Source organism: Capra hircus, chromosome 15, assembly GCF_001704415.2.
Source record: "Capra hircus breed San Clemente chromosome 15, ASM170441v1, whole genome shotgun sequence".
Lineage (NCBI taxonomy): Eukaryota > Metazoa > Chordata > Mammalia > Artiodactyla > Bovidae > Capra > Capra hircus.
This window is the reverse complement of record NC_030822.1, coordinates 66,011,384-66,033,845: the sequence shown is the minus strand read 5'-3', so window position 1 is coordinate 66,033,845 and position 22,462 is coordinate 66,011,384. Positions and strand designations below refer to the sequence as shown.

General features: G+C 40.6%; 1 protein-coding gene across 1 annotated transcript in view; it reads left to right on the top strand.

The window, feature by feature from the left end:
- The window catches only part of GUCY1A2 (guanylate cyclase 1 soluble subunit alpha 2), a 462,235-nt gene continuing 439,990 nt past the window's right edge, over window positions 218-22,462 (top strand). The window contains exon 1 of the mRNA XM_018059849.1: window positions 218-576. Within this exon, the coding sequence (XP_017915338.1) occupies window positions 277-576 (300 nt within the window). The 5' untranslated portion in view covers window positions 218-276. The remainder of the gene's footprint in view (window positions 577-22,462) is intronic.

Here is a 22,462-nt window from a genome sequence, read left to right as displayed (position 1 = left end):
GGCTCGCACTAGCAGCCTCCCCGCGAGCGGAGAGCAGCAACGGAGACGCGTCCAGGCGCGCGCCGAGGCGGCAGCGGCCGGCGAACGCGGGCCCAGGGCAGCGCGGCGCTGCAAGTTCCCGCCATGAGCAGTCGGCTCCCGAGGCTCCGCGGCTCCGGGGCCGCCCTCCCGGCCGAGCAGCCCTGCCCCGTCGCCCCCCGGCCGCAGAGCCCCTAACGCCGCCGCGGCCGCCCGTATTCCCGCCGCCGCCGCCTCGGCCGCCGCAGCGCCGACAGCATGTCTCGGAGGAAGATTTCGTCCGAGTCCTTCAGCTCCCTGGGCTCCGACTATCTGGAGACCAGCCCCGAGGAAGAGACGGAGTGCCCGTTGTCCAGGCTCTGCTGGAACGGCGGCCGCAGCGCGCCCGGGCCGCCCGAGCCCAGCGCGGCGCACGTCTCCGCCCGAGCCCCGGCGGCCGGCGCAGCCGCCGCCGCCGCAGTCAGCGCCGCCACGGCTGGGGCTAGGCGAGCGCAGCGCCGCAGGCGGGTCAACCTCGACTCACTGGGCGAGAGCATCAGCCGTCTGACGGCGCCCTCGGTGAGTAGAGACGAGGGGCAGGGCCGAGCCTAGGGTGGAAGGACGCGGGCCGGGCAGGTGGGCGCCAGGCTGGTCCCGCCGCGTGCCAAGAGCCCCGCCGCCGGGGGGGTGGCGGGGCCTAGCCTGGCCTAGTTCCCGATGGCCCCCGGGAGAGACCTGGACTTTGGGCCCTGATGGAAGGGGGCACTGGGATACGGGCATGGAGTGAGACTTCACTCCTTCGAGGGGCTCCTGATTCAAAGGTCGGTCTGCCCACCTCCAGCATTTACAACCTCCTTCGTCGCAGTCACCCTGACGGCTCGACGGCTCCTTCTCACCCACCTGTTTTCTTTCCCCCAAACTTTCCCAGGCACTGTGTCTCCTCTCTTCTCCAGCATCCCACAGGAACCCCTACTCCCTTCCAGGAAACTCTTCCCCTCTTCCCCGCCCCCCAACCCCCCCCCCCCCCAACACACACACACACACTGTTGCTCTTAGCATGACCTTCTCTGACATTTTGAATTCTGCAGGCTAACTGCCTTCCCTAGGTTGTATTCCTTTTCTCAATCTTTAGGGACCGGTTGTCAGATAATTTTTTGAGTTGTCTTTTGATGAAGAGCCCTCTCATCTCTTGTTTTCTCGCCACCTCATGTATTTTTTTTCTTGGTTACTGGTCATTTATTGGCTCAATCTTCTTCTGTGGGTAAGCCGGGTATTTGGTTTTCTAAACCTGTCTTCTGTTTCTTGCACCCCTACCTCATCCTTCACTGTCTGTCCCCTGGATTCTTTGGTGCATTCTCCCTCATTTTTTCAGTTGCCTTATGTTAGGCCCTGCGTAACTAGCTGTTGAATGAATAAATGCCTGCCTAGCTCTCTCTGCTGTTAAGTCACTTCAGTCGTGTCCGACTCTGTGTGACCCCATAGATGGCAGCCCACCAGGCTCCCCTGTCCCTGGGATTCTCCAGGCAAGAACACTGGAGTGGGTTGCCATTTCCTTCTCCAGTGTATGAAAGTGAAAAGTGAAAGGGAAGTCGCTCAGTCGTGTCTGACTCTTTGCGACTCCATGGACTGCAGCCTACCAGGCTCCTCTGTCCATGGGATTTTCCAGGCAAGAGTACTGGAGTGGGGTGCCATCGCCTTCTCCCTAGCTCTCTCTAACTTGTGCTCAATAGGGATGGCTGTATCATCAGTTCCAGGTGTACTCCAGACTCCCTATGATTCTTGGCATCTTTCCAGAGCACTCTGCCTCATTCCTGGTCAGGCATTTCAGCTACTCTTGACTTTTAATCTTTGCAGTAATGCCAGACTTCTGTTTCAGTCTTTCTTAGACTGTATGAGCTCTGTTTTGAAGGAACTCCATTGCAGACAGAATCCTAAAGAGATTCATCGTAAAACCAAAGCTGCTTTTTATTTGCATCTTGATTGGTTGCAAGGATTTCAACTTCTGAAAGCACTTTTAGCTACTCATCTCTGAGACTTTTACTTCTTTAAAGTTTTCAAAGTGAATCTGAACATTGATCTTGTTTGCCTGCTCTTGAGTCTCCCTTCTGAAAGTACTCTTGCAGTTGACGGTAGTAGGGCCTTGAGAAAAAAATTGGATCCAGAGAGACTGGGGACTTGTACCAGGCAGTCCTACAAATATCCCGCGGCTGTTGCCTTAATGGAGTACAGCCTTTTCCTTTAGCAATGAGACTACTGTTCCAGTCATCTTCCTTTTTTGTGCATTTTCCCGTCAATTACCTTTTGCCACTTCCCCAGGAAGCACCCTTTTAGGAACTATTTGATGTTGCAAATTGTTGAACTTAAGCCTTTATAAAAGGAGTCCAGTAACCCTGTGCATATGTAGTTTTGTGTCAGTGCCCAAAGCAACATTTGTGCAATATACTAATTCTTCATTGTAACAGATTAATATCTAATATGATAATTTTACTAAAGATAAGTATTAGATTTTTGTGGGAATTGTTTTGATAATTCTGGAGGGTTTTTTTTTTTTTCCCTAAAGATCAGAATTTACAAATTTTTCAAAAGTTGTGGCAGTGCCTTTGGTAATGCCAGTTTATCATAAGACTACTCTCAGTGACTTATGTTACAAGTAGATAAAATAAATTGAATGCTACTGTTTACTGCCAAAATAAGAGGGAAGAAACAGTCTCTGACTTTTACCTTTTATAAACATAAAATTTGAATGACTTTGGCTCTTTGCCAGATTAAAAAAACATGTAATCAGGTATTTAGATAAGAAATTTGAAAATAATTGTGATAATCAGAAATAAGCAACAGCTGTATGTACTTTCCATTCTGTAATTCTTTTATATTTTGAAAAAGCTTTTTCACCTGTAATGCTGAAAACATATAGGTGAATATAGTATAACAATTCCAATTTCTTAAGACATGTATAAACCAGTTCTCACTGACTCACCAAACAGTATATTTCAAAGCAGTGACTATTCTGTGTTCTCTACCCCCATTTTCTTTTGTTTGGCAAACTAGAACACTGCTTCAAAAAATTACTGTAAATTTGTTCTCCTACGCTGTCAGCATTCTAAACTTCTCTGGAAACACGTATGTCCTATCCAGTGTCCTTTCATTAGAGCTGAACAACTTAAAAATGAATGAACAAGCAAAATAACCCAAACCCCAAAAACTCTGAGGATAGCCGTTATCAGAGGATTCTTAGATGGACATTTCTAGTTGTTTTGAGTTTTGCAAACCTTCTTGCATTGCTGTGGAACTCTTGTCTTCTTAGTGGTCTCATTGTGGAATGTTGTCTTGATCACTGGATATTTCTTTCTGTTTTATTCAGAATAATGTGCAAGTAGGGAAATGGAAGTACATTTAATAAATACTATGATATTGCCAAGTAATTCAGCTAGTAGTTTGGTCAATGGAATATTCAAATTCAGGTTTTCAGTATTTTAAGAGATACTAATAGCTGCATTGATGTTAGCTATACAGGTTATGATACTTCATAACATTTTAATAATAAAAGTAAATTGAATTGATGAAATTGAAAAAAAATGCAGAATTCAGGAGACCTGGTTCTCATTCATTGTACCTTGGATAACTAAATACATGTATATCACTGTGTATATCACTTTTACTATCTAGAGTCATTCTTTTCTGTAAATTATTACATTTAAAGCTTCTCCCTGTTCTGGCATTCTATGAAGACAGGTATCGTCAAGCTTTCAATGTTGTTGTTCAGTCACTAAGTCAGTCACTCAGTCATGTCTGACACTTTGTGACCTCATGGACTGGAGCACACCAGGCTTCCCTGTCCTTCAGTTCAGTTCAGTTCAGTTCAGTCGCTCAGTCGTGTCTGACTCTTTGCGACCCCATGAATCACAGCACACCAGGCCTCCTGGTCCATCACCAACTACCAGAGTTCACTCAGACTCACGTTCATCGAGTCAGTGATGCCATCCAGCCATCTCATCCTCTGTCATCCCCTCCTCCTCCTGCCCGCAATCCCTCCCAGCATCAGAGTCTTTTCCAATGAGTCAACTCTTCGCATGACGTGGCCAAAGTACTGGAGTTTCAGCTTTAGCATCATTCCTTCCAAAGAAATCCCAGGGCTGATCTCCTTCAGAACGGACTGGTTGGATCTCCTTGCAGTCCAAGGGACTCTCAAGAGTCTTCTCCAACACCACAGTTCAAAAGCATCAATTCTTTGGCACTCAGCCTTCTTCACAGTCCAACTCTCACATCCATACATGACCACAGGAAAAACCATAGCCTTGACTAGACGGACTTTAGTCGGCAAAGTAATGTCTCTGCTTTTGAATATGCTATCTAGGTTGGTCATAACTTTTCTTCCAAGGAGTAAGCGTCTTTTAATTTTATGGCTGCAATCACCATCTGCAGTGATTTTGGAGCCCCCCAAAAATAAAGTCTGACAGTTTCCACTGTTTCCCCATCTATTTGCCATGAAGTGATGGGACCAGATGCCATGATCTTCGTTTTCTGAATGTTGAGCTTTAAGCCAACTTTTTCTCTTTCCTCTTTCACTTTCATCAAGAGGCTCTTTAGTTCTTCTTCACTTTCTGCCATAAGGGTGGTGTCTTCCGCATATCTGAATTTATTGATATTTCTCCCAGCAATCTTGATTCCAACTTGTGCTTCTTCCAGCCCAGTGTTTCTCATGATGTACTTTGCATATAAGTTAAATAAGTTTTCAATAAGCTCTAACAGTGGCATATGAAATAAAAAGCAAGGACATATGAGTTTTAAAACTGAGGAAAGTAGATTATTTTCTCAAGTAGGGGCATCAAAGTACTAATTTTTCCACTTAGTTGTTAAAAAATATTTGAGGGTCTGTTATGTCACAAGTATTGTGCAAAGCCTTGGTGATACAAATGCCAAATAAGACTTTCCCATTCTTCAACCTCATGAAACTTTAATTATAGCTTTTATTCTAAGTAAACTGTATTGAGGGAAAATATAAGAACTCCTGTTGCTGTGGAGATGTTTAGGGGAAGTTTTATCCTCCACTTTGGTTGGTTTTGTTCACTGCAGATCTCGGGGGTGCAGCCATAAAGAAAAAAATAATCCTAAAGATCTGGTATAAATCACTTATTATGTTATTTATTTTGAAATAATTTACTTGGTAACACACACAAAGAAACTGCTGGGACTTTTTGCATCAAGGGTAAATTTGGGATCTCAGTTTATTTTCATTTTATTTTTATGAATGATGATTGCTTAGACCCCTATCACTTTGACCTCAGTTTTGGGTTTGCTAATGTCAGCCTATCAGTGAAGATACTCTCAGAAATCAACGAGAGTCAAGGCTTTCTTAGGTCTCTTGTCTGAGCACTACTAGCTGTTACATTTGTTTGCATGCTCAGTTGCTCAGTCATGTCCAACACTTTGTGACCCCTAGAACTGTAGCCCTCCAGGCACATTACAGATGGCTTTGAAGACTTGGGAGGTATAGATAGCAGAATGACAGGAAGAAAAGTAACAGAATTGCAAGGATGGCATGTAAGGGGAGGAAAGCTACTTACATGAGGATTAGTCCAAGAAATAAAGAACAGCAAGGAAAGAAAAAGGAAGGGAAGCTTGAATTTAAGTAGCAAAACAGCAAAATTGTTTTTGGAAAGGAAATTTTACTGATATATGCCAATGGAAAATTGAAAGAGCATAAAAATACGTATTTAACTTCTCACTAAATAAAATGAACCCTGTGATGTATAAGGCCTTAAATAAAACCTTGGAAATTGTAAGTGTAACTAACATGTAAATCATGAAAAGTATATAAAATATATTTGTGAGGTAAGATATTTGACACATTTGTGTGTTTTAATTGAAATTTTAAGATTTTGAAGTTAAATGTGGGTTCTAAACTTCTGAGCAATAGATTCATTAAAATTAAAAATGAAACAAAATGTATTCTAGTAGTTTAATGTTTTCACTTTTGTATAAATTAGATACTACAACCTGAAATCAGAATTAATGGCCTTTTCTGTTTATATAGAAATATTTCTGTATTCTGTTTTCTATTTCTATTACTTTTCTCTGCTTCATCCCTAGTTATCAGAAACAGCATGGCAGAGTTGAAAGTACAAGGATATGTTTTTTGACAGACAATCTGAATAACTCCTTCCTGAGCCCTTTACTATATCTAAGACCCTGGGAGAGCCAACTCCTACCTTCTCTGAGCCTTAGTTTTCTATTTTGTGAAGTAGGAATCATGACTACCTTAGAGCTGTGTTGTGAAAGAGGAGCAATATTTCTTGTAAAATTTATTGAACTTGATAAATGATAGTTACAAGCTGCAATTCATTAACTTCAGTCAAATTTACATGCCTCCAAATGGCCTATAACTTTTTGTTTTTTCTTAGTAACTTACTTATGAGTGCATGAGTGCTATGGACTGTAGCCTGTCAGGCTCCTCTCTCCATGGGATTTTCCAGGCAAGAATACTGGATTGGGTTGCCATGCTCTGCTCCAGGGAGTCTTCCTGACATAGGGGTTGAACCTGCATCTCTTTTGTCTCCTGCGTTGGCAGGCAGATTCTTCACCACTAGTGCCGCCTGGGCAGACCTTACTTATTAATAACCTTATTAAAAAAGGCTTCCCTGGTGGCTCAGTAGTAAATAAATGGCAACCCACTCCAGTATTCTTCTCTGAGAAATCCTGTGATTTCTCAGAGGAGCCTGGCAGCGTGGGGTCCAAAAGTCGGATGTGACTTAGTGACTAAACAACAACAACCTTATTAAAAGATTTCATTGGTCAACTGATGACATGTACCTAACATTTACCAATACTTATTGGTAAAATTTTTTAGGCATTGCCCAGTGTAAATTTGATTAGCATTGCCCAGTCTATCCATTAAAAAATTAAAAGTGGAGCCCATTTTTGGCTCCCTGACTATGACTCATGTGAGTACATAAATATGTGTAATCATTACAGATTCAAAAATTTCTATCAAACTGTTGAATGTTATGTGGAGGTATGAGTACCATTACTATAAATTCCATAAAAATGCTAGATATGTATTGGTAGAATATGGGTATTTCAATGCAAATTATTTTTAACTTAGAAAAAATCATTAGTTGAAAGAAAAATTGTTTTTTCGCTTGCCTGAGAATTTCAAGAGTTCCCCATCCATTGCATTCAAAGTAATTTGTATGTATGTTCAAAGGCTTAGGCTGTGAGATACAACAATTACCCAACTAATAAGTTTTATGTTTTGTGTAAGGCACTCTATTCTACCAGCTCAGTTGTTGTAACTTCATTTTAAAGATAAATTTTGACTATGGGAAATGACATCAGTGATTATTAGTTTGTGAGTAGAGGTTATGTAATTATATAATCATTTTTACTATATAGTTTATCTACCTTGAAGTAGATATACCTATAGTTTATCTACTCTGAGGTGTGTGAGAGGGGTTACTATTGTTGTTCAGTTGCTAAGCTGTGTCCAACACTTTACAACCCCCATGGAGTGCAGCTTGTCAGGCTTTCCTGTCCTTTTTCACACTCATCAAGAGGCTGTTTAGTTCCTCTTCACTTTCTGCCATTAGGTGGTGTCATCTGCATATCTGAGGTTGTTGATATTTCTCCTGGCAGTCTTGATTCCAGCTTGTGCTTCACCCAGCCCAGCATTTTGCATGCGGTATTTTGGTTTTTCTATGATACAGTGGATGTTGGCAATTAGATCTCTGGTTCTCTGCCTTTTCTAAATTCAGCTTGTACATCTGGAAGTTCTTTGTTCATGTACTGTTGAAGCCTAGCTTGAAGGATTTTGAGCATGTGAAATGAATGCAATTGTGTGGTAGTTTGAACATTCTTTGGCATTGCCCTTCTTTGGGATTGGAATGAAAACTGACCTTTTCCAGTCGTGTGGCAATTGCTGAGTTTTCCAGATTTGCTGTCATATGGAGTGTAGCACTTTGAAGTGAAGTCACCCAATTGTGTCTGACTCTTTGCGACCCCATGGACTGTAGCCTATTACACTCCTCCATCCACAGGATTTTCCAGGCAAGAGTACTGGAGTGGATTGCCATTTCTTTCTCCAGAAGATCTTCCCACCCAGAGATTGAACCCAGGTCTCCTGCATTGTGGGCAGACACTTTACCATCTGAGCCACCAGGGCACTTTAACAGCGTCATATTTTAGATTTGTAAATAGCTCAGCTGGAATTCCATCATCTCCACTAGCTTTGTTTTTATAATGCTTCCTAAGGCCTACTTGGCTTCACATTCCAGGATGTCAGGTAAGTGACCCAACCATTGCGATTATCTGAGTCATTAAGACATTTTTTGTACAGTTCTTCTGTGTATTCTTTCCACTTATCTTAATCTGTCCTTTAGTGTGTCCATCTTTGCATGATATGTTCCCTTGGTATTGCTGATTTTCTTGAAGAGATCTCTAGTTTTTCCCATTCTATTATTCTCCTCTATTTCTTTGCATTGTTCACTTAAGAAGGCTTTCTTATTTCTCCTTGCTATTCTTTGGAACTCTGCATTCATTTGGGTATATCTTTCCCTTTCTCCTTTGCCTATTGCTTCTCTTCTTTTCTAAGCTGTTTGTAAGGCTTCCTCAGATAAGCATTTTACCTTGTTTCATTTCTTTTTCTTGGGGATGGTTTTGGTCACTGCTTCCTGTACAGTGCAGTGAACCTCTGTCCATAGTTCTTCAGGCACTGTCTATCAAATCTAATCCTTTGAATCTATTTGTCACTCCCACTGTATAATCATAAGGGTCCCATCACTTCATGGGAAATAGATGGGGAAACAGTGGAAACAGTGTCAGACTTTATTTTTGGGGGCTCCAAAATCACTGCAGATGGTGACTGCAGCCATGAAATTAAAAGACGCTTACTCCTTGGAAGAAAAGTTATGACCAACCTAGATAGCATATTCAAAAGCAGAGACATTACTTTGCCGACTAAGGTCCGCCTAGTCAAGGCTATGGTTTTTCCTGTGGTCATGTATGGATGTGAGAGTTGGACTGTGAAGAAGGCTGAGCGCCGAAGAATTGATGCTTTTGAATTGTGGTGTTGGAGAAGACTTTTGAGAGTCCCTTGGACTGCAAGGAGATCCAACCAGTCCGTTCTGAAGGAGATCAGCCCTGGGATTTCTTTGGAAGGAATGATGCTAAAGCTGAAGCTCCAGCTTTGGCTACCTCATGCGAAGAGTTGACTCATTGGAAAAGACTCTGATGCTGGGAGGGATGGGGGGCAGGAGGAGAAGGGGACGAGAGAGGATGAGATGGCTGGATGGCATCACAGACTTGATGGACGTGAGTCTGAGTGAACTCCGGGAGATGGCGATGGACAGGGAGGCCTGGCGTGCTGCAATTCATGGGGTCGCAAAGAGTCAGACACGACTGAGCGACTGAACTCAACTGTAACTGAATGGCTCAGGGGTTTTACCTACTTTCTTCAACTTAAATCTGAATTTTGAAATGAGAAGCTCATGATCTGAGTGGCAGTCAGCTCCAAATCTTGTGTTTGCGAGCTTCTCCATCTTTGGTTGCAAAGAATGTAATCAATCTGATTTTGGTGTTGACCATCTGTTGATGTCTATGTGTAGAGTCATCTCTTGTTGTTGGATGAGGGTGTTTACTATGACCAGTGTATTCTCTTGGCCAAACTGTTAGCTTTTTCCTTGCTTCATTTTGTACTCCAAGATCAAACTTGCCTGTTACTCCAGGTATCTCTTAACTTTTTACTTTTGCATTCCAGTTCTCTATGATGAAAATGACATCTTTTTGGGGTGTTAGTTCTAGAAGGTCTTATAGGTCTTCATACAATTGTTCAGCTTCAGCTACTTTGGCATCAGTGGTTGGTGCATAGACTTGGATTACTATGATATTGAATGGTTTGCCTTGGAATTGAACGGAGATCATTCTGTCGTTTTTGAGATGGACCCAACTACTCCATTTCAGACTCTTTCATTGACTATGAGGGCTATTCCATTTCTTCTAAAGGATTCTTGCCCACAGTAGTAGGCGAGATGATAATGATATTCAGATGATACTCTTGCCATCTACTGTTTGACCACATCCAATTTACCTTGATTCATGGACCTAGCATCCCAGGTTCCTATGCAGTATTGTTCTTTACAGCATCAGACTTTACTTGCACCAATAGACACACCCACAACTGGGCATCAGTTAACTCTCTAGTTGCTGTGTGCAGCTTCTTATTGTAGTGGCAAGGCCTTCAGGAGTTGCAGTGCCTGGGCTCTAGAATGTGCAGGCTTTAGTAGTTGTTGAGTATGGGCCGAATTGCCCGACAGTACATGTAATGTTCCTGGACCAGGGATCAAACCTGTTTCCCTGCATTGGCAGACAGATTCTCTACCACTGGACAACCAGGGAAGTCCTTTTTTGTTTTATCTTGTTGCCTCTAGCATATGGAGCTGAAGGTAAACCTACATGTTTTTTTGAATATGGTAGCAAAATTAGTGGGTTATCTCTAGACATAAACACTGTTTACTGTGAATTTTACACACATCTAGGAAGAAAAATATTATGTGGCATAAGTAGGGAAAATATTTACAAGAACTGGCTAGGCCTTTAAGGACTACACCTTTGCAGGCCCTTATTTGTTGCATAGACCAATGGTTAGGTCAAAAGTCAAAGTTCTGCTGTTTAAATTCTGACTCATTTTAACATTCTTATTTTTATCTTGCATTTAGTATGGTACCTGATACTTAATGGATTTTCAATAAAATGTTCAGAATAAGTGAAAGATGTTCTTAATAATTATTATTATTATTAATAATATTTATTAATATTATTGTTGTTTATCCAATTATAGTTGTTTCTCTTTTGTTTAGTTTTTTTCTTGTGCTATATTTGGTTGATTCAAATAAAATAGATTTCATACCCAGTCTCTGAGAGATACTTTCAAGTAGGCAAACCTGTTTGAATTTTACTTACTCTTGCCATTTAAAGCAAAACTTCAGAATGAAGTTGTGCTAAAAAGAAAGAAAATGGAAAAGGATCCCTCTGCTGGAACTCCTTGAGAGGCCCATTTATATTTTAAGAAATTAGGTAAATGTAACAACTCTCTCAGTCTCCAGTAGAAGTCTGCTTATATTTTCTGTGCAGCTCTTTTTCTGGTGGGAAATGTTTGTCAGTAAGCGGGCTGCTGTCACCAAAAATCCATTGTTAGACAAAGTAAAAAAATATCGCTCCTTAAATATCACTTCAGGACAGGATCTGAAGATCTAGACTTATGTGCTGTAAGCTCAGGGCATCTCATAAAATTGAAAATTTCGGGTAGATTGATTTAGGAAGTAAGGAAGCCGGAAATATCTTGGAAGACTGGAGATTTGTTATGGCTATTTGATGGAACTGAGAAAGAGTGAACATTCTTATAAATAGAACAGTGAGAAATCACTTCCTGCCCAGGCTTTATTTGGGGTTTATTAAACAGTTCTTCATTTGAGCTAGAGGCTATCAAACGTCAGTGAACAAAAGAAATACCTACAAACGATTGTTGGAATGCAGATTACTGGGCTTCTTTCTCAGAGGGCCTGTTGTTTTTTTCCACCTGTTTTTTTGGTTATCTAAATGTAGTTGATTTACAATCTTGTGCTGATTTCTGCTATACAGAAAAGTAATTCAGTTATATATACATGTCCTTTTTAAATATTCTTCCCCATTATGGTTTATCACAGGCTATTGAATATAGTTCACTGTGCTATACAGTAGGACCTTGTTTATCCATTCTGTATATACTAGTTTCCAATCCCAAAGAAAGGCAATGCCAAAGAATGTTCAACCTACTGCACAATTGCACTCATTCACACACTAGCAGAGTCATGCTCAAAATTCTCCAAGCCAGGCTTCAACAGTGTGTGAACCGTGAATGTCCAGATGCTCAAGCTGGATTTGGAAAAGGCAGAGGAACCAGAGATCAAATTGCTAACATCCGCTGGATCATGGAAAAAACAAGAGAATTCCAGAAAAACATCTACTTCTGCTTTATTGACTATGCCAAAGCCTTTGATTGTGTGGATCACAATAAACTGTGGAAAATTCTGAGAGAGATGGGCATACCAGACCACCTTACCTGCTTCCTAAGAAATATGTATACAGGTCAACAAGCAACAGTTAGAACCAGACATGGAACAACAGACTGGTTCCAAATTGTGAAAGGAGTACATCAAGGCTGTATATTGTCACCCTGCTTATTTAACTTAAATGCAAAGTACATCATGAGAAATGCTGGGCTGGATGAAGCACAAGCTGGAATCAAGATTGCTGGGAGAAATATCAATAACCTCAGATATGCAGATGACACCACCCTTATGACAGAAAGTGGAGAGGAACTAAAGAGCCTCTTGATGAAAGTGAAAGAGGAGAGTGAAAAGCTGACTTAAAAGTCAACATTCAAAAAGCTAAGATCATGGCATCCAGTCCCATCACTTCATGGCTAAGAGACGGGCAAAAAATGGAAACAGTGACAGACTTTATTTTCTTGGGCTCCAAAATCGCTGCAGATGGTGACTACAGCCATGAAATTCAAAAATGCTTGCTCCTTGGAAGAAAATTTATGACCAACATAGACAGCATATTAAAAAGCAGAGACATTATTTTGCAACAAAGGCCTATCTAGTCAAAGCTGTGGTCTTTCCAGTAGTCATGGGTAAATGTGAGAGTTGGACTGTAAAGAAAGCTGAGCACTGAAGAATTGATGCTTTTGAATTGTGGTATTGGAGAAGATTTTTGAGAGTCCCTTGGACTGCAAGGAGATCAAAGCAGTCAATCCTAAAGGAAATCTGTCCTGAATATTCATTGGAAGGACTGATGCTGAAGCTCCAATACTTTGGCTACCTGATGCAAAGAAATGACTCACTTGAAAAGACCTTGATGCTGGAAAAGGTTGAAGGCAGGAGGAGAAGGGGACGACAGAGGATAAGATGGTTGGATGTCATCACCGACTCAATGGAGGGAAGCCTGGCTTGCTGATGTCCATGGGGTCACAAAGAGGCAGACACGACTGAATGACTGAACTGGACTGACAGACTAGTTTGCATCTACTAACTACAAATGCCCTCTCCATCCTTCCTTCACCCTCCCTTCTCCTTGGCACCACATTTCTTTACTGTTAAATTGTAGTTTTGGTGATATAGAGTTCTATTATTTTTCTGTTGACCTATCATGATACAATGGTATTGAGTAATAGTTACATAATCACAATAGTGAAAGATGTTTATCAGTTTTCACAATCAATAGCCAGGCAAAAAATAAAAGATAATTACAATTGTAAGCCATAATGGAAACATAAAGAACTTAACAATGTAAAAATACTTAAACACAATTTGGGGGTCAGGCACAGTGATGTGGTAAGTGGAAGTGCATACATACATGCACATGTTTTCATATGCCCAGCAGTCTATATCTTTTGATTTGTGCATTTAGTCCATTTACTTTTAAGGTGATTATTGATATGTATGATCCTATTACTAATTTCTTAATTGTTTCGGGTTTATTTTCTGTAGGTCTTTTCCTTGTCTTGTGTTTCCTGCTTAGGGAAGTTCCTTCAGCATTTGTTATAAAGCTGGTTTGGTGGTGCTGAATTCTCTTAACTTTTGCTTGTCTGGAAAGCTTTTGATTTCTCCATTAAATCTGAAGGAGAGTCTTGCTGGGTAGAATATTCTTGGTTGTAGGTTTCCCTTTTCATAACTGTAAATATATCATGCCATTCCCTTTTGGCTTGTAGAGTTTCTGTTGAGAAATCGGCTGATAGCCTTATGGGAGTTCCCTTGTATGTTATTTGTGATTTCCCCCTTGTTTTAATATTTTATCTCTGTCTTTAATTTTTGTCAGTTTGATTGCTATGTGTTTTGATGTGTTCCTCCTTGGGTTTATCTTTCCTGGGACTCTGTATGCTTCCTGGACTAGTTGACTATTTCCTTTCCCATGTTTGGGAACTTTTCAGCTATTATCTCTTCAAATATTTTCTCAGGTCCTTTCTCCTTCTCTTCTCCTTCTGGGACCCCTGTAATGTGCATGTTGGTGCATTTCATGTTGTCCCAGAGGTCTGTTAGGCTGTCTTCATTTCTTTTCATTCTTTTTTTCTGTATTTTGATCTTCAGCAGTAATTTCCTCCATTCCATCCTCCAGTTCATTTATCCATTCTGCTATTGATTCCTTCTAGTGTATTATTGATCTCTGTTTGTTCTTTAGTTCTTCTGCTGCCGCTAAGTCACTTCAGTCGTGTCCAACTCTGTGCGACCCCATAGATGGCAGCCCACCAGGCTCCCCCGTCCCTGGGATTCTCCAGGCAAGAACACTGGAGTGGGTTGCCATTTCCTTCTCCAATGCATAAAAGTGAAAACTGAAAGTGAAGTCTTCTAGGTCTTTGGTAAACATTTCCTGCATCTTCTCCATTATTTTCCCTAGACCCTATGTCATCTTCACTATCATGATTCTGAATTCTTTTTTGGTGTTTCGCCTATCTCCACTTCATTTAGTTGTTTCTTTGGGGTTTTGTCTTGTCCCTTCATCTGGGACATAACTATTTGCTTTTTCATCACGATGAACTTTCTGTTGTATGGTTTTTGTTTAGCTGCTATAGAATTGTGCTTCTTCTTCCTTCTTCTGTCTTCCTTCTGATGGATGAGGATTCCTGATGAGAGGGACTGGCTATGGGAAAAGTTTGGTCTTGCTCTGGCCCAATCACTGCATGGCAAATAGATGGGGAAACAGTGGAAACAGTGACAGACTTTATTTTTGGGGCTCCTAAATCACTGCAGATGGTGACTGCAGCCATGAAATTAAAAGACACTTGCTCCTTGGAAGGAAAGTTATGACCAACCTAGATGGCATATTCAAAAGCAGACACATTACTGTGCCAACAAAGGTCCATCTAGTCAGAGCTATGGTTTTTCCAGTATTCATGTATGGATGTGAGAGTTGGACTATAAAGAAAGCTGAGAGCCAAAGAACTGATGCTTTTGAACTGTGGTGTTGGAGAAGACTCTTGAGAGTCCCTTGGACTGCAAGGAGATCCAACCAGTCCATCCTAAAGAAAATCAGTCCTGAATATTCATTGGAAGGACTGATGTTGAAGCTGAAACTCCAATACTTTGGCCCCCTGATGTGAAGAACTGACTCACTAGAAAAGACCCTGATGCTAGGAAAGATTGAAGGAGGAAGGAGAAGGGGACTACAGAGGATGAGATGGTTGGATGGCATCACGAACTCAATGAACATGAGTTTGAATAAACTCCAGGAGTTTGTGATGACAAGAAAGCCTGGCGTGCTACAGTCCATGGGGTTGCAAAGAGTCAGACATAACTGAGGAACTGAACTGAACTAAATTGGCGGGCAGGGCTTTGCTCAGTAAAGGTTTAATTCAAATTTCTGCTGACGGGTGGGGTGCACTCCCTCCCTGGTAGTTGTTTGGCCTGAGGTGACATGTGGTGAACCCCTGGTGACCCTCACCTCCACAGGAGACCCTCCAACACTAGCTGGTAGTTTTGGTTCAGTCACCTGTGGGGTCCCTGCTCCTTTCCTCTGGATGTTGGTATGCACAAGATGTTGTTGGTGCCCTCCAAGACTGGAGTCTTTGTTTCTCTCAGTCCTGTGGAAAACCTGTAATCAAATCATGCTGGCCAGATTCCCTGGAGATTCAGTTCCTTTGTCTGATCCCCAGGCTGGGAAGCCTGATGTGGGATTCAGAACCTTCATAGCAGTGGGAGAACTTCTTTGTTATTATCGTTCTCCAGTTTGTGGGTCATTCACCCAGCAGGTATGGGATTTGAGTTTATCGTGATTGTGCCCCTCCTACCATCTTGCTGCAGCTTCTTCTTTGTCTTTGGACATGAAGTGTCTTTTGTTGGTTGGTTCCAGTGTCCTCCTGTTGATGGTTGTTCAACAGCTAGTTGCAATTTTAGTGTTCTTGCAGGAGGAGATGAACATACATCCTTCTACTCTGCCATCCTGAACTGGTGCTTGTATCTTTTTGAATTATAGTTTTTGTTTGGGTATGTGCTCTGGAGTGGGAATGTTGGATCATATGGCAACTCCACTTTTAGTTTTTTGAGGAACCTCCATAGTATTTTACATCCCCACGAACAGTGTAGGGGGATTCCATTTTTCTCCATACCCTCTCCAGCATTTTGTCTGTTTTTAATGATGGCCTGTCCAACTGCTCTGAGGTGGTATCTCACTGTAGTTTTTATTTGCATTTCCCTAATCATTGGACTTCCCAGTTGGTGCTAGTGGAACCTACCTGCCAATGCAGGAGACATAAGAGACACAGATTTGACCCCTGGGTCAGGAAGATCCCCTGAAGAAGTGTAATGTTGAGCATTGTTTCATGTGCTAATGGCCATCTGTATGTTATTTTTGGAGATATGTCTGTAGGTCTTCTGCCCATTCTTTGGACTGAGTTATTTGTTTTTTTAGTTGTTGAATTTTATGAGCTGTTTGTATATTTTGAAAATTAAGCCCTTGTCGGTAGCATCATAAATATTTCTTCTCATTCTGCAGGTTGTCTTTTCATTTTGTTTATGGTTTCCTTTGCTGTGCAATAGCTTGTATGTTTCATTAGGTGCCCCTGTGGCACCCCCCTGCCCCGCCCTGCCCTACTGCTGGCTTTCATTTCTGTTGCCTTGGGAGAGTGATCTAAGAAAATATCAGTACTATTGATGTCAGAAAATGTTTTGCCTCTGTTTCCTTCTAGGAGTTATATGGTGTCATATCTTATATTTAAGCCTTTAAGCCATTTAAAGTTTATTTTTATGAATGGTATGTGTGTGTGTTCTGACTGCATTTATTGATATGAAGGTGTCCAACTTTCCCAACACCACTTGCTAAAGAGACTGTCTTTTTTACATTTTATATTCTTGCCTCCTTTGTTGAAGATTAATTGACCATAAATGTCTTGGTTTATTTTGGGCTCTTTATTCCTGTGGTCATGTATGGATGTGAGAGTTGAACTGTGAAGAAGGCTGAGTGCCGAAGAATTGATGCTTTTGAACTGTGGTGTTGGAGAAGACTCTTGAGAGTCCCTTGGACTGCAAGGAGATCCAACCAGTCCATTCTGAAGAGGATCAGCCCTGAGATTTCTTTGGAAGGAATGATGCTAAAGCTGAAACTCCAGTACTTTGGCCACCTCATTCAAAGAGTTGACTCATTGGAAAAGACTCTGATGCTGGGAGGGATTGAGGGCAGGAGGAGAAGGGGACAACGGAGGATGAGATGGCTGGATGGCATCACTAACTCGATGGACGTGAGTCTAAGTGAACTCCGGGAGTTGTTGATGGACCGGGAGGCCTGGCATGCTGCGATTCATGGGATCACAAAGAGTCGGACACGACTGAGCGACTGAACTGAACTGAACTGATTCCATTATTCCATATGTCTGTTTTTGTGCAAATACCATGCTGTTTTCACTCTTGTAGCTTTGTATTATTGTCTGAAGTCTGGGGAGGGTTATGCTTCCAGCTTTGGTTTTTCCTCACAATCTCTTTGGCAATGCTGGTCTTTAATGGCTCCATAAAAATTTTAGCATTTTGTTCCACTTATGTAAAAAATGTCATGGGTAATTTGATAGGGACCACATTAACTCTGTAGATTGCTTTGGACAGTATGGCCACTTAAATAATGCTAATTATTTTAACCCAAGAATATGAGATAGCTTTCCGTTTCTTTGAATCATCCTCAATTTCCTTTGTTAATGTTTTATAGCTCTCAGTGAGTCTTTCACCTCCTTGGTCAGGTTTATTACTAAGTATTTTATTTTTGGATTCAATTTTAAAAGTTTTTTGTTTTGTTTAAGATGGTGATAGAACAGAATTTAATTTCAAGTTTTTAAATTTAGTTTTAAGAAAATTACATTTTAAAAATGATTGTGTAGCTCTTATCTTAGGATCAGCAGAATGGCCATTTTTTTTTCATTCAGTTTTTAAAAAATTAAATTTATTATTTCATTGAAGGATAATTGCTTTACAGAATCTTGTTTTCTGTCAAAGCTCAATATGAATTAGCCATAGGTATACGTTTATCTGGAGAAGGCAATGTCATCCCACTCCAGTACTCTTGCCTGGAAAATCCCATGGATGGAGGAGCCTGGCGGGCTACAGTCCATGGGGTTGCTAAGAGTTGGACACGACTGAGCAACTTCCCTTTCACTTTTCACTTTCATGCATTGGAGAAGGAAATGGCAACCCCTCCAGTGTTCTTGCCTTGAGCATCCCAGGGACGGGGGAGCCTGGTGGGCTGCCGTCTATGGGGTTGCACAGAGTCAGACATGACTGAAGCGACTTAGCATACATATATCCCCTCCGTTTTGAACTTCCCTCCCATCTCCTTCCCCACCCCACCCCTCTAGGTTGATACAGAGCCCCTGTTTGAGTTTCCTGAGCCATATGGCAAATTCTTGTTGGCTATCTATTTCACATATGGTAATGTAAGCTTCTATGTTACTCTTTCCATAGATCTTACCCTCTCCTCCCCTCTCCCCATGTCCGTAAGTCTATTCTCTATGTCTGTTTCTCCATTGCTGCCCTGCAAAAACATTCATCGGTAGCATTTTTCTAGATTCTGTATATATGCATAAGAATATGATATTTATCTTTCTCTTTCTGACTTACTTCACTCTGTATAATAGGTTCTGCTGCTACTGCTGCTAAGTTGCTTCAGTCGTGTCCGACTCTATGCGACCCCATAGACTTCAGCCCACCAGGCTCCCCCGTCCCTGGGATTCTCCAGGCAAGAACACTGGAGTGGGTGGTTTATCCATCTCGTTAGAACTGACTCAAACGCATTCCTTTAATGGCTGAGTAATGTTCCGTTGTGTATATGTACCAAACCTTCTTTATCCATTCATCTCTCGATGGACATCTATGTTTCTTCCATGTTCTAGTTACTGTAAACAGTGCTGCAATGAACAATGGGATACATGTGTCTTTTTCAGTTTTGGTTTCCTTGAGTATTTGCTTAGGAGTAGGATTGCTGGGTCATATGGTGGTTTTATTCCTAGTTTTTTAAGTGATCTCCATACCATCTTCCATAGTGGCTGTGTCAATTTACATTCCCACCAACAGTGCAAGAGTGTCCCCTTTTCTCCACACCCTCTCCAGCATTTATGTTTGTGGACCTTCTGATGATGGTCATTCTGACCTGTATGAAGTGATATCCCAATGTAGTTTTGAATGCATTTCTCTAATAATGAGTGATGTTGAGCATCTTTTCATGTGTTTGTTAGCCATCTGTATGTTTTCTTTGGAGAAATGTCTGTTTGGGTATTTTCCCCACTTTTTGATTGGGTTCTTTGTTTTTCTGGTGTTGAGTTGTATGAGCTGCTTGTATATTTTGGACATTAATCTTTTGTCAGTTGTTTCATTTGCTATTATATTCTCCAATTTGAGGGTTGCTTATACTTTCCTTTGCTGTGCCAAAGCTTTTAAGTTTAATTAGGTCCCACTTGTTTACTTTAGTTTTTATTTCCATTACTCTAGGAGGTGGGTCACAGAGGATCTTGCTTTGATTTATGTTGTTGAGTGTTCTGCCTATGTCTTCCTCTAAGAGTTTTATATTTTCTGATCTTATATTTAGATCTTTAATCTATTTTGAATTTATCTTTGTGTATGGCATTAGGAAGTCTTCTAATTTCATTCTTATATCTGTCCAGCCTTCCCAGCACCATTTATTGAAGAGGCTGTCTTTGCCCCATTGTATATTTTTGCCTCCTTTGTCAAAAATAAGGTACCCATAAGTATGTGGTTTTATTTCTGGGCCAGTACCATACTATCTTGATGACTGTAGCTTTGTAGTGTAATCTTAAGTCAGGAAGTTTGATTTCTCCAGCTCCATTCTTCTTTCTCAAGACTGCTTTGGATATTTGGGGTCCTTTGTGTTTCCATATGAATTGTGAATTTTTTTCGTTTTAGTTTTGTGAAAAATGCCATTGGTAATATGATAGGGATTGTACTGAATCTGTAGATTGCATTTGGTAGTATAGTCATTTTCACAATATTGATTTTCCTATCCAGGAACATGGAATATCTCTACATCTGTTTATGTCATCTTTGATTTCTTGCATTAGTGTCTCATACTTTTCTGTGTTTCCTTAGGTAAGTTTATTCCTTTTGTCTCCTTAGGTAAGTTTATTCCTAGATATTTAATTCTTTTTGTTGCAATGGTGAATGGGATTAATTCTGTAATTTCTCTTTCTGATTTCTCATTGTTAGTGTATAGAAATGCAAGTGATTTCTGTGTAGTGATTTGCCTGCAACTTTGCTAAATTCGCTGATTAGCTCTAGTAATTTTCTGATCCTATCATTATGGTTTTCTATGTACAGTATCATGTCAGCTGCAGTTACTGAGAGCTTTACTTCTTCTTTTCCAATCTGGATTCTTTTTATTTCTTTTTCTTCTCTGATTGCTGTAGCTGGGACTTCCAGAACTATGTTGAATAACAGTTGTGAAAGTGAACATCCTTGCCTTGTGCCTGATCTTAGGGGGAGTGCTTTCAGTTTTTCACCATTGAGAATAATGTTTGCTGTAGGCTTATCATATATGGCCTTTACTAAGTTAACAAGGTTGGTTCCTTCTATGCCCATTTTTGGAAGTTTTAATCATAAATGGGTGCTGAATTTTGTCAAAGGCTTTTTCTGCATCTATTGATTTTATCATATGGTTTTTATCTTTCCATTTGTTAATATGGTGTATCACATTGATTGATTTGCATATATTGAAATATCCTTACATTCCTGGAATAAACCCACTTGATCATGGTGTAAAAGCTTTTTGACGTGTTGCTGAATTCTGTTTGCTAAAATTTTGTTGAAGATTTTTGCATCTATGTTTATCAGCGATATTGGCCTGTAGTTTTCCTTTTTTGTGTTGTCTTTGTCTGGTTTTGGCATCAGAGTGATGGTGGCCTCATTGAACGAGTTTGGAAGTGTTCCTTCCTCTGCAATTTTTTGAAAGATTTTTAGAAGGATAGGCATTAGCTCTTCTGTAAATGTTTGATAGAATTCTCCTATGATGCCATCTGGTCCTGGGCTTTTATTATTTGGGAGATTTTTGATCACAGCTTCAATTTCAGTGCTTGTAATTGGGTTGTTCATAATTTCTATTTCTTCCTGGTTCAGTCTTGGAAGATTGAACTTTTCTAAGAATCTGTCCATTTGTTCCAGGTTATCCATTTTATTGCCATAAAGTTATTCATAATAATCCCTTATAATCCTTTGTATTTCTGCGTTGTCTGTTGTAACCTCTCCTTTTTCATTTCTAATTTTGTTGATTCGATTCTTCTCTCTTTTTTTCTTGATGAGTCTGGCTAAAGGTTTGCCAATCTTATTTATCTTCTCAAAGAGTAAGCTTTTAGTTTTATTATTTCTCTCATTTCTTTTTCATTTATTTCTGCTTGGATCTTTATGATTTCCTTCCTTCTACTAATTTTGGTTTTTTTTTTTTTGTTCTTCTTTTTCCAGTTGTTTTAGGTGTAAAGTTAGATTGTCTATTTGATTATTTCCTTCTTTCTTCTGATTTTAGGTTTCAGTTCAGTTCAGTTGCTCAGTTATGTTTGACTCTTTGAGACCCCATGGACTGCAGAATGCCAGGCTTCCCTGTCCATCTCCAACTCCAGGAGCTTGCTCAAACTCATGTCCATTGAGTCAGTGATGCCACACAAGCATCTCATCCTCTGTCATCCCCTTCTCTTCCTGCCCTCAATCTTTCCCAGTGTCAGGGTCTTTCCCAGTGAGTCAGTTCTTCTCATCAGGTCACCAAAGTATTGGAGTTTCAGCTTTAGTTTCAGTTCTTCCAGTGAATATTGAGGACTGATTTCCTTTAGGATGGACTAGGTTGATCTACTTGTAGTCCAAGGGACTCTCAAGAGTCTTCTCCAACACCACAGTTCAAAAGCATTATTTCTTCAGTGCTCAACTTTCTTTATAGTCCAAGTCTCATATCCATGCAAGATTACTGGAAAAACCATACCTTTGACTAGATGAACTTTTGTTGGTAAAGTAATGTCTCTGGTTTTAAATATGCTGTCAAGGTTGGTCATAGCTTTTCTTCTAAGGAGCAAGCGTCTTTGAATTTCATGGCTGCAGTCACCATTTGCAGTGATTTTGGAGCCCCCCAAAATAAGGACTCTCACTGTTTGCATTGTTTCCCTATCTGTTTGCCATGAAGTGTTGGGTCTGGATGCCATGATCTTTGTTTTCTTAAATGTTGAGTTTTAAGCCAACTTTTTCACTTTCCTCTTTCACTTTCATCAAGAGCTCTTTAGTTCTTCTTTGCTTTCTGCCATGCGGTTTAGTTTGTGACAAACTAAACCTAAAGTCATATCTTTTTACAGTATGAAAAGGCAAAAAAATATGTCTTTAGGTTTAGTTTGTTGTATTTTGAATTATTTTAGTTAGTGTGCTAGGTTGTTTATTTAAGATTTTTCTTGTTGTTTTTGAGGAAGGCTTGTATT